General features: G+C 38.6%; 1 protein-coding gene across 2 annotated transcripts; it reads left to right on the plus strand.

Moving 5' to 3' along the window:
* The first annotated feature begins 4,079 nt into the window (after nucleotides 1–4,079).
* LOC117637684 (probable LRR receptor-like serine/threonine-protein kinase At1g34110) lies at nucleotides 4,080–8,391 on the plus strand. 2 transcript variants are annotated; one of them, XM_034372651.1, is made up of 3 exons: nucleotides 4,080–6,557; nucleotides 6,675–7,532; nucleotides 7,802–8,391. In XM_034372651.1, exons 1-3 carry the CDS (start codon nucleotides 4,673–4,675, stop codon nucleotides 8,182–8,184), a joined length of 3,126 nt encoding a protein of 1,041 aa, XP_034228542.1. In that variant the 5' UTR covers nucleotides 4,080–4,672; the 3' UTR covers nucleotides 8,185–8,391. The 2 variants fall into 2 exon arrangements, with proteins under 2 accessions (XP_034228542.1, XP_034228540.1); XM_034372649.1 differs by having other exon boundaries at nucleotides 4,080–7,532.
* Nucleotides 8,392–12,169: the final 3,778 nt, after the last annotated feature.

The following is a 12,169-nucleotide window of genomic DNA, read 5'->3' on the forward strand; positions in this document are numbered from 1 at the left end:
ATAAAGTTGGTCTCCCTAACATTTTTCGATAAGGAATTCTAAAACAAATAGTACCCTTTTTTTTTTCTTAATATGTTTTCATATGGAACATAAATTCATAATGTTGTGGTCACATATATGATGTAGAATATATGCCAGAGATAATTGAGGTGCAACTTGATAGGCATAATTAGCTCATAAACAACAAAATCCAATCTTTGCACATGTATGGGCTCTGAGTTTCAATTTGGACCCATAACCTGATGTTTAGAAGAGAATGGCAAAACAAGTCAAACACATCATGCCGTACATATGAGTTTTTTTAGGCGAAATAATATAATTTGCTACTTCAAAACACCGGTTTAAGCTATTTGGACAGACTAATATCAAGTACACTTGTTAAACTATTAAAATCATCATCACATACCAAGAAAATAAAGGGCATAATCAATTTATATTACTGGCCATTTTCTTTTGTTTCTTTGCAGTACCAAGAAGTATCATATTGGAAGCGGAATTTTATAAAAGCTTGTTTGTCAGTATCAGTTTATACAGACACATTAATCAAAGCCTAAACTCTATTCAAAATAGCCGGTTTAGCAAGCACTATATATACTTCAGTGTATATACTTTTAGAAGACAGTGAAAGAAAAAAAAAAAGCATAATTAACTGATGAAACATAAAATGTTAAGGGGATGATTTATGTATATAAGGAGAGCATGTCACATGAGTTTATATAAGGAGACCACTTGGGTTCACTTTCCATGAATCCTATTCCATCTCTCTGCCTCTCTAGGGTTTATATATACTCTCCTTTTGTTATTTCATCTCTTAAATAAGCTTATTTGAAGGGCACATTGTGGGGCTCATCCAATATTCTTTTTCAATGATCCAAATCGTTTAATTTTGAAGTGTTCATTCATAGATCATTTTTTGAAATATTAAAATGACTATCTTCAAATAAGATGTTAAATGTTTTTATTTTATTTTATTTGAATAAACTTTTATGGAGATGATCTATGAATGATGACTTGAAAAACAAACAATGTGAAATGGTCCACATAAGGGTGTGTATCAAATAACAATGGGATGGGTTGCTCTCTCATCTTGTTTTTTTACTGATAAAGAACAAGTTGGGGTGGTATAGAGGAAGTGACCTCTTCCGATCGATTTTTCGGATTTGGTACGAATTGCTTTGCTAATAAAGCAAAGGAGACTAGCCTTGAGGGGTTTCCAAGGTCTCCATGATCACTTGCGTTTGTGGGCTTGGCATCTGATGAACATTCGGTAACCTGAAGTTTTCTTCGTCAATACAAGAGGTCGGTATGGGAGCAAGTTGTGTCCCGAGGCAGTTCTTTTTTGTTTTGTGTTATGTTTCTATGGTTGTTCGTGTTGGTGTTCCTTTGTTTCTAACTCATTGCATATTGTACCAATCTCGCGTTGTATAAATGACTATGTTCTACTATGTTTACATAGGTGGTCTCCTTTGACAGAACCTGAGAGACGTTGGTGCACTTTCGTTAGGTTTCGTTTTGCTTAAGTTTCTTTGTGTTTTGTTCTTATGGATTGTTTGTCTTTGTGTTTTTTTGGTTATGATCGTTGTATGCTGAACAAAATCTCGCGTTGTACAAAGGACTATGCTTACATATGAGGTCTTCTTTGACATAATCTGAGAGGCGTTGGTGTGCTCTTTTGATGGGTTCGTTTTGCTTGTAGTTGGTTCTTTGTGTTTTCCTTTGGATTGTTCATCTTTGGTGTTCTTTTGGTTCTACCCATTGCATGTTGAACAAATCTCGCATTGTACAAAGGACTATGTTTACATAGGAGGCCTTCTTTGAAAGAACCAGAGAGGCATTGGTGTGCTCTTTTGTTGGGTTTTATTAGTTTGTGTGTGTTGGTGGGGTAGATTTGTTTTAGAGCTGACTGTTCTATGTTTCTGTTTTTTGTCTGGACCTCTCTTGTTAGTCTGTTGCATGTGTGGTACTCTTTTCTCATTTCGAGTTTTCTGAGAAGGTTTTAATGAGGCTATTGTTAACATGCCAGCTCTTAGGTAATGTTTATAGGTTATTAATGGAATTTATGTTCCTTTAAATAAATAAAAAAAGGATGTGTATCAAATAAGCTTACATGAGTGCTTCCTCCGTCAAAATTCCTTGATACATATCTAAGCCTGCAAAAGAAAAACAGAAGAGTAATAATGGATGAAGCCTATCACAAACAATTGAAGCTTCAATGGATGTTCGAGCTAATTATCTATTTTGACTTGAAAGTGCCAAAGTACAAGGACAGTAACTAGGGTTTTGCCCATGTATGGCCAATTTCCATTCCAAAGGACAATAGTTGGAGCACTTTATGATCCTTCGGCCGTCCAATTTAGGTTGGAAAAATGGGTTCCTAATTAAGAGCATCTCCAACCGATATGTCAAATTGCCACATAGACATAAAATGACAAAAATTGAAAGTGAAAGTTGCTCTAACCAAATAGTCAAATCCTACATGAATTTGAAGGCGGAAGAGATATATCAAAAATAACATATCAAAAAGTTTGATGTCAAATATTATTTTTAATATTTTTTTAGTTATGGATCCCACTATCATTTACTCTCTTTTAAAATTTTATGCATCATATGAGCCCTATTTGCTTTTTAAAAATAAAATAATATGATATTTGGCATTTCGAGTAGAGTTAAATTTTTTCCAAAATGTCAAATTGCCACATAAACTATCAAATTCAAATTTAACATTTTGTATTTGACATCTCCCTTTGAGATGCTCTAAGTACTGTAACTCTTCTTAAAACATTTTTTGTTTTTTTCCCTTCCTTATAGGTGTAATGAAAACTTCTTGTGTGTGAGTGTGACATTAATAAAATGAATAATATCTCGTGCGGCTGAATTGCTACAAAACAGTCAAAACCTAAAGCCCTAAATAAAACCGTAATCGTGCATTGTGCCCTAATATATTCCAAAACCTCTCTCTGTCTCTCTCTCTCTCATGTGATCATGTAAAATTTTCTTTTGCTCCACTCCCAAAACAAACCCACTACCAGCTCTACCTCGGAAACCAAATCACCGCCCCTCTACTTACACAATTTCACCCTTACCACAGTAAAAAAATAGTAAACCATAAGCTCCAATAAAAGTTCCTCTATTTCCACGCTACCCTTAAGCCCAACCCCTTATAATAACACCAAGGCCACGTTTAAGGCCGCATAGTTTATACCAGAAAAAGACATTGAAATTGGTTTGCTTACTCTAAACCCTTTTGCCTTTCACAATCTTCCATGCTCTCTCTCTCACACAAATTATCATCAAAGCCTTTCTCTTCCCTAGGCAGCAGGCAGTCTCCCTGTGCCACCCCATGCCCTAGACTCTGAATTTTTTGATTCTGTCTCGGCCTAAATGCAATAACCATCTTTACATTACATTCATTTTAATTTTATTACGAGGGTTGGATTGGATGCCATCTATATCTATCACAATATACGAGCCGTGCTATTTTCTTTATGTTATTAATCACATATTTAATGGAAAGTGAGATTCTTAGACGAGAGTCTTACCTTTGTTTAAAACATCATCAATAAAGTGATTCGTACCGTAAATATGATCGAAGTAGTTTTATTTAGAACATTGTCATATTTCTATACCATTAATAAATTGATCAGTAAATGTGATTACACAACACTTAGGTTAGGGCCCTTAAAGGGTGTCTTGATCACTTATTAGGTCAGATGAATTTTTCTGATATTGTCCACCTAAGATTAATCTGGAGCGTTGGATCGAAACCTTATTTGGTATATATAAAGATTAATTCCAAATTCAACATCTAGGTTTGCAAGATAAAGATTCCAAGTCACCTATCCACGACAATTGCATGAGCGGGAACAAATAGAGGAAAATGATATGAGCAACCCCACTTTGAGTTTGTCAACAATGCCCCTAGTAACTCAGAGAGAAAAATGAGGGACCACCTTCATTGACTAAGAAGGGTAATTTGGGAAATCAGATTGATAAGCGGCGCTCAAGCACTTCACTACTAGGAAGTGTAGAGTAGAATAATTGGTAGTGATATTTATATGAAAATATAAGGGTGGGATTTCAAAGCCTTGGAAACATAACACAAGCAAAGAGAAAGATAAAAGAACAGAAATCTCTCTCTAGCTCCCTTAGACCTCAAAGCTTATAGTAACCACCGCCACCACCACCACAACTCCAACCTTGAAAACATTCAAACACATGGCTATCTCCATCATTAATTTCTGGTGCTGTTGATCAGAGCAGAGGAGAGTTTAAACTTCAAACCTGAACTTTGTCATCTTCATCACCACCACCACAACAAGAACAAGAAGAGCAAGAGTACCAGAGCTAGCTAGGTCTTGAAGATGAGAAAGAGCATTTTCAGGTAAAATAACATCACACTCCACCATTTTTGGTTTGACCAAATTCAACACTGTATATACAACTCCACTTAAAGATATGTGTGACACAAGCCTTTTTGTTCACATGCATGTTTAGTGCAACACCTTGTTGTGAAATTCAAGCATTCTCATCAACCACAGAAACCTCCTTCACATGCATGTTGTCTCCTTAGAGTAGACTTTCACCTTCATCTTCAACAACAAGAACAACCCCACATTTTTCTTCACCTTCTTCACCATTTGCAAGCCTTCATTTTTCCCACAAGTACTCAAAAATGGAACAAAACAGAACCCATTTTCTATTTTCCTTCACATTGTGGATTTACATAACCATGGCAAAACTCTTATTAGTAACCTCTTTGTCCTCTGATGGTCAAGCTCTTCTCTCCCTTCTGCCTGCAAAACAATCTTCTTCTTCTTCTTCTTCTTCTGTGCTGTCTTCATGGGACCCATCTAGTCAAACACCATGTTCATGGCAAGGCATAACCTGCTCTCCCCAAAACAGAGTCATCTCACTCTCTCTCCCCAACATTTTCCTCAACCTTTCCTCTCTGCCTCCACAGCTCTCTTCTCTCTCATATCTTCAGCTTCTCAACCTCTCCTCCACCAACATTTCAGGCACAATCCCTCCTTCCTTTGGCCAACTCACCCATCTTCGCCTCCTTGACCTCTCCGCCAATTCTCTCACTGGTTCCATTCCCCCAGAGCTGGGAAATCTCTCTGCTCTTCAGTTCCTCTTCTTGAATTCCAACAGATTGTCTGATAAAATGCCTCAGCAACTTGCTAACCTTACTTCACTTCAAGTCCTTTGCCTCCAAGACAATCTCATCAACGGTTCAATCCCATCACAACTGGGCTCTCTGGTCTCCCTCCAACAGTTTCGTGTCGGTGGGAATCCGTATATATCCGGAGAAATTCCGTCACAGTTAGGCATACTCACCAATCTCACAACCTTTGGTGCCGCGGCTACTGGGCTTTCGGGGACGATCCCATCCACATTTGGGAACTTAGTTAATCTCCAAACACTGGCTCTTTATGATACTGAAATAGTTGGCTCCATTCCCCCTGAACTTGGGCTCTGTTTGGAGCTGAGGAACTTGTATTTGCACATGAACAAGCTCACTGGTTCAATTCCTCCACAACTGGGAAAGTTGCAAAAGCTCACTAGCCTGCTTCTTTGGGGCAATGCATTATCAGGATCAATCCCAGCTGAGATTTCAAACTGTTCTTCACTTGTTATTCTGGATGCTTCTGCTAATGATCTCTCTGGCGCAATTCCAAGAGATATAGGGAAGCTGGTGGTTCTTGAACAGCTTCATCTTTCGGATAATTCGCTTACCGGGACAATACCATCTCAGCTGAGCAACTGTACAAGCCTTACTGCTCTTCAACTTGACAAGAACCAATTCTCAGGTACAATTCCATGGCAAGTTGGTAATTTGAAATCCTTGCAGAGTTTCTTCTTGTGGGGTAATTTAGTATCTGGAACTATACCATCTTCATTCGGGAACTGCACTGAACTTTATGCACTTGATCTTTCAAGAAACAAGCTTACTGGGTCAATCCCAGAAGAGATTTTCAGTTTGAAGAAGCTGAGCAAGCTCTTGCTTCTGGGAAATTCCTTATCAGGCGGGTTGCTGCCAAGTGTTGCGCATTGTCAATCTCTAGTCAGGTTAAGACTTGGAGAAAACCAGCTTTCAGGACAAATTCCTAAGGAGATAGGCCAACTGCAAAACCTTGTCTTTCTTGACTTGTACATGAATCATTTCTCTGGAGGCCTTCCAGTTGAGATTGCCAACATCACAGTTCTTGAACTATTGGATGTGCACAACAACTATATAAGTGGTGAAATGCCATCTGAGCTTGGGGAGCTTGTGAATATGGAGCAACTTGATCTCAGCCGAAACAACTTCACTGGTGAAATTCCTTGGAGCTTTGGAAACTTAAGTTACTTGAACAAGCTCATCATCAACAATAATCTACTCACAGGCTCAATACCAAAATCTATTCGGAACTTGCAGAAGCTAACTTTGCTGGATTTGAGCTTCAACAGCCTCTCTGGTCCAATCCCACCTGAAATTGGTCATGTGACAAGCTTGACAATCAGTTTGGACTTGAGCTCAAATAGTTTTACAGGAGAAATCCCAGAGACAATGGAGGGTTTGACACAATTGCAATCATTGGATCTTTCTCATAATATGCTCTTTGGAAACATTAAGGTTCTTGGTTCTCTAACTAGTCTCACTTCTCTAAATATCTCCTGCAACAATTTCTCAGGTCCTATACCAGTTACGCCGTTCTTCAGAACTCTTTCTTCAAGTTCATATCTTAAGAACCCACATCTTTGTGAGTCTGCTGATGGGACTACTTGTTCTTCAAGTCTAATGCGGAAGAATGGTTTAAAATCCGCGAAAACCGTTGCTTTAATCTCTGTGATTCTGGCATCAGTAACCATAGCAGTTATTGCCTCATGGATTGTTGTTATGCGAAATCATAGGTATATGGTAAAGAAATCTTTAGGAGCGTTGGCATTGTCATCGGGAGCTGAAGATTTCTCTTATCCGTGGACCTTCATCCCATTTCAGAAGCTAAATTTCACCATTGACAACATCTTGGATTGTCTCAAGGATGAAAATGTGATTGGGAAAGGTTGTTCTGGGATTGTCTATAAGGCTGAAATGCAGAATGGAGATTTGATTGCGGTGAAAAAGCTGTGGAAAACAAAACAAGAGGAAGAACCGATAGACTCTTTCGCTGCAGAAATTCAAATTCTTGGACACATTCGCCATCGGAACATTGTGAAGCTCCTAGGTTACTGTTCAAATAGAAGTGTGAAGCTGCTTCTATACAACTTCATTCCCAATGGTAATCTGCAACAGCTATTGCAAGGGAATAGGAACTTGGACTGGGAAACTAGGTACAAGATTGCAATTGGCTCAGCTCAAGGTTTAGCATACCTTCACCACGATTGCGTCCCGGCAATTCTTCACAGGGATGTGAAGTGCAATAACATACTCTTGGATTCAAAGTATGAAGCTTATCTCGCAGATTTTGGTCTGGCAAAGTTGATGAACTCTCCAACTTACCACCATGCAATGTCCAGAGTAGCTGGCTCTTATGGTTATATTGCACCAGGTAAGGCTATTTCATTTTTTCTTTGAGAAGTTAATATAAATTGCGACACACTGCCCTTTCAAATTAACATTTGATCTTTTCCTAGTTGGCTGTATAAGAAGAGTATTGATGATGCACGATTATGCATCAAAGGTTGCATTAGAATATTTATAAAAATTTGTTCAATCTGGATGGCTCTAGTTATCCAAATACAAATAGATTGGTATTTATTTTGTCACAAGTCTTGGGAGTGATCATATTCTAACAAATAATCTCCATTATGAATTCAGAATATGGATACACAATGAACATAACAGAGAAGAGTGATGTCTACAGCTATGGTGTGGTTTTGCTGGAGATCCTAAGCGGGCGTAGCGCTGTTCAGCCACAGATTGGTGATGGGCTACACATTGTTGAATGGGTGAAGAAGAAGATGGGGAGCTTTGAACCAGCTGTATCAATACTAGATGCAAAGCTCCAAGGCCTGCCAGATCAAATGGTGCAAGAGATGCTGCAAACACTCGGAATAGCAATGTTCTGCGTAAACTCTTCGCCGGCAGAACGGCCGACCATGAAGGAAGTGGTGGCACTGCTAATGGAGGTTAAGAGCCAACCTGAAGAATGGGGAAAAACTTCCCAACCCCTAATAAAGCAGTCTTCAGCTCAAAGTTAATTTTTATCCTTTCTTCTTTCTAAACCTTCCAAGGACATTAGTGAATTGATTTTCAATCCCAACATAAGAGAATATTAAAATTGAGGGACATGAGGAAAGTTTGAGTAGTTATTTGGATGGTGATGGGTTTAGGTTGCTTGTACAGTTTTGAGACGCCAATGTGGTGAAAATGCTTCATGTCACACTTGCCTGCATTTCTTTTTTTTCTTCTTTTTTGTCACTATATTTTCATTATTTTCCTTATTCTTTTTAAACCGTTACAGATTACCGTATTGTGAGAGAGATGTTATATATAATAGGCATCTTCACTAGTTTTTTCATCTTGGTTTGAATTGCTGAAAATGTGGCTGAACCTTAGCATATCAGCAATTGCTTCTTTCAATCTTGTTTTTTTTCCTTAACAATTTTGAAGTACTTAATTTTAATTGATCACATATACGATGAATATTCTAGATTCTGTGTTGTCTAAATCTCTGCTTGTCAAAATACAAAAGAAAAGCTGTCATTCCTCAACAAAAAATCACAAACAGTATCAACAATTTTGGAGGCTAGAGAATGGGAAAAGCAGCTGCCCCACTTGTAGGCCCTGAATTGCAGCTTAAAAAGCAGACAGACAGAAACAGGGCATGCCTCCCTCTCCCTCCCCCACATGCTTAGCAGACACAAGATTTGTCTCCCATGTCTCTCAATTTCCTCACTTCGTTTGGTCCATGCCACTTGACCTTTTCAGACTTGATGGTTCAAAAAAGCGTATAATCAAAATCAACTTTTATCATATATTATTTGAACATTGGAATATCAATAATTAATTCAATCAGCTTCTCTTTTTGTTGCTTTGATGGTCAACTCAAAATCCTCTCAGTCCGGATATGATGGCATAAATATGACCCAGAAAAGAAGGTGAAAGCACAGCAGATTTTGGAATAAGACTCAGAAGTCCTAGTTGAGCGGCTGAGTGGGAATGGAGGTAACAGGTTTGCAATTCGCTTGAAAGCCAAATTTTTGTTATGTCCAAATCAAAGACAGCTGATGCCTGATGACACAAAATTAAAGATGAAAAATGAAAAGTTTGAGCAGCAAAAGGAGGCCTTGGACGAGTCGTTAGTTGCTCTTAGAGTTGAAACCAATGCTCGTCCAAAACTACTTCTGCTGCTCTAACTTTTAATTTTGTCTCATCAGCCGTCTTTGATTTGTACATAGCCAAAATTTCACTTTCAAGAAACTTGTAAACTTGTTTTCTCCTGACAGCCTCTTTTAACAATGGCGAAATTTTGGTCAGGGATCCATTTCTAAGACAAGCCAGAGACACGGTGAGGCAGCTTTCACAAGGGAGAGAGGTTTTTTTTCCCTTCCTTCACAAGACTGTTGAAGGCAGGATATTTGAAACAAAGATGCGATACTATTTGAGGGGAGGGGGAGGGGGTATTTAATGACTGAAAATATACGCATCCATCCCTCTTGTTATGGAGTTACAATAGTATTTCAGTTACAATAGTTAATCCTACTAATGATAGGAAATGGTCAGTTATCAGTTACGTTGTTATTAGGCCATAACTCCATATTTATGTTTGTGATAATGACTTGTTGTAACTGTAGATTATTCACTACAGACTTTATATATATATATATTGTATAATGATCATATGAATAATATAATGGAAAATCAGTTTCTTCATGGTATCAGAGCTAATGGCTAACGCCGACTAGCCATCCTCCAGTTACCAACATTGAGAGTCGTTAGCGCTCCTCACTCCTCACCCATAAGGGTGTTTGTATGTATAGTGCTTTTTCCTCTCTTCTTCTCAAAGATGAATATGTTTTTTTCTTTCCACCTTAGCTGTAGCCGCACCTTTATTTTACCACTACAACCCTTTCTTCTGTTAGCTCGTTATTTTTGTGTCTCCGCCGCACCGTCTTCATTGTGGACCTTCTCCTCCATCGAGCTCTCTTGTGGCAACCCATGGCAGCTCCATTTATCTCCCTTGGCCATGATGGCGAGATTTTTGTTTCCTCTGCTAGCCTTGTCACCGCTCACCGAGTCTTCTCCTCGCCGGCTTTTATCTCTCTCATGTCATGCTATCCTACCGTTGTTGTTCTCTTACACAGCCACTGCCTGTCCCTCTTTTGGCTCGCTAGCCCCTTGTTATCCATCAATGTTGGGCCACTGCTCTCTGTCGAAACCGAGCAAAAAAAAAAAAAAAAACTTTTCCTTTTCCTCAAAGATCACACCTCTCTATCGTTGGTTTCTCTATTGGAAATCTCTCTCTACTTCTTTGTCTCTCTCGCCGAGCTGTCTCTCTTCCCTCCACGAGCCTTATCCTAGTCTGCAATCGTGGGTTCTCTCTCTCATGTATTTCTGATGGTTTCTCTATCGTGGTTTCCATACTTTCCCTTTGTTTGTTGATGCTGCCTGTCATCGCTCATCGAGCCGTCTCTCTTTCCTCCGTGAGCCTCGTCAACGCTTGCCGAGCCTTCTCTGCCGTGCTACATAGCCGATGTTCCTTTTGTACAACCCCTGTTTCTTCCTCTGTGTTGCCGACTTGGTATCGGCCACTCAAGCCCTATCACTGTTGCTGCCTTGGTATTGGCCTCTCACGCTCTATCTATGCTCAACCTGTGTTCTCCTCCCCTCTTAAGTCCAATCTCTTTCTTTGATTTTACTATTGGTCTCTGTCTTCTTCAATGTTCTCTTGCGCTTTCTTTCTTCTTCTCTATTACTCGGGTATTGTCTTCTTTTCTTTATAATTCTTTTATGTTACTAGGGTATTCTCTTCTCTTCTTTTCAATTGTGTTTTCTCTCTCCCTATCATGGGTTGTCTCTGGAATCTTGAGTTTCCTTTCCTTTTCATGGATTCTCTCTTGCATCTTGTTCTCTCTCCCTCTCTTGACTACTTTCTCTGTCTCACTTGGTTTCCTCCTTTATTTCTTATTATTGTTTTTTGGGTCAATCATCCTTCTATATTTTAATCTATATGGGCCTCTATCCTCTTGTGATAATATTTTCTTTATTACTTCTCTGTTCCCCTGTAGTTTTCTTCCCCATACCTTATTGTTTCTATGGTGCCTTGAAATTCAAACTTACTCATGCTCTCGTTTTCTTTTCTCTATGTCCCAGGTTGGTTTCACCACCAATCCTCTACTATTGTGCTACATCCTCTCTTAACCTCTTTATTCCCTTCAAATATTCCTTCTTTTCTCTCTGCACGCATCCCTTTCTGCTTTCAATATGATGAATTTTCTTTTGTTTCCATTCCTCATCTTTATTATTTTTATAAATAAAAAAATGCACTTGTTTGAATTATTTTTCTTTCTCATTCCTCTTTACAACATTGTCTATTTCTCTTTATCCTACCTAGAGGGTGATTCCTAGGTAGCATTATGTTTCTCAGGTGCCTAGAGTTGTTTCCTAGGTACATTTGATTTGTATGTCAGCCTGTCATTTTATTCCTTTCTTCCATGAGCCCATGCTCTCCTTCACTTGCTGCCTTTCAATGGGCATTATGTTTACTTTGTTTATCTCATGCCATTGTCGCAACTCTAGAGATTGGAGTTCTTCTTTTTTGTTTCCCTTACTAGACTACTACAGATGACTGCTACTGCCATCTCCATCACCATACAGTTTCTTCATTCAAATCTTGCTATGCTGTGCGCGCTCGATTTGCAGGGGAGTGTTATGGAGTTACAATAATATTTCAGTTACAATAGTTAATCCTACTAATGATAGGAAATGGTCAGTTGTCAGTTACGTTGTTATTAGGCCATAACTCCATATTTATGTTTGTGATAATGACTTGTTGTAACTATAGATTATTCTCTACAGACTTTATATATATTGTATAATGATCATATGAATAATATAATGGAAAATCAGTTTCTTCACCCCCCATGCGATTAATATGAATAGGGGTAGAATGTGGTTAACATGCAGAAGATGGTAGGTGAAGATGGTGATTTTTCATTTGGTTTGACTGAATTGAATGGATGC

Source organism: Prunus dulcis, chromosome 8 (genome assembly GCF_902201215.1).
Source record: "Prunus dulcis chromosome 8, ALMONDv2, whole genome shotgun sequence".
Classification (NCBI taxonomy): domain Eukaryota; kingdom Viridiplantae; phylum Streptophyta; class Magnoliopsida; order Rosales; family Rosaceae; genus Prunus; species Prunus dulcis.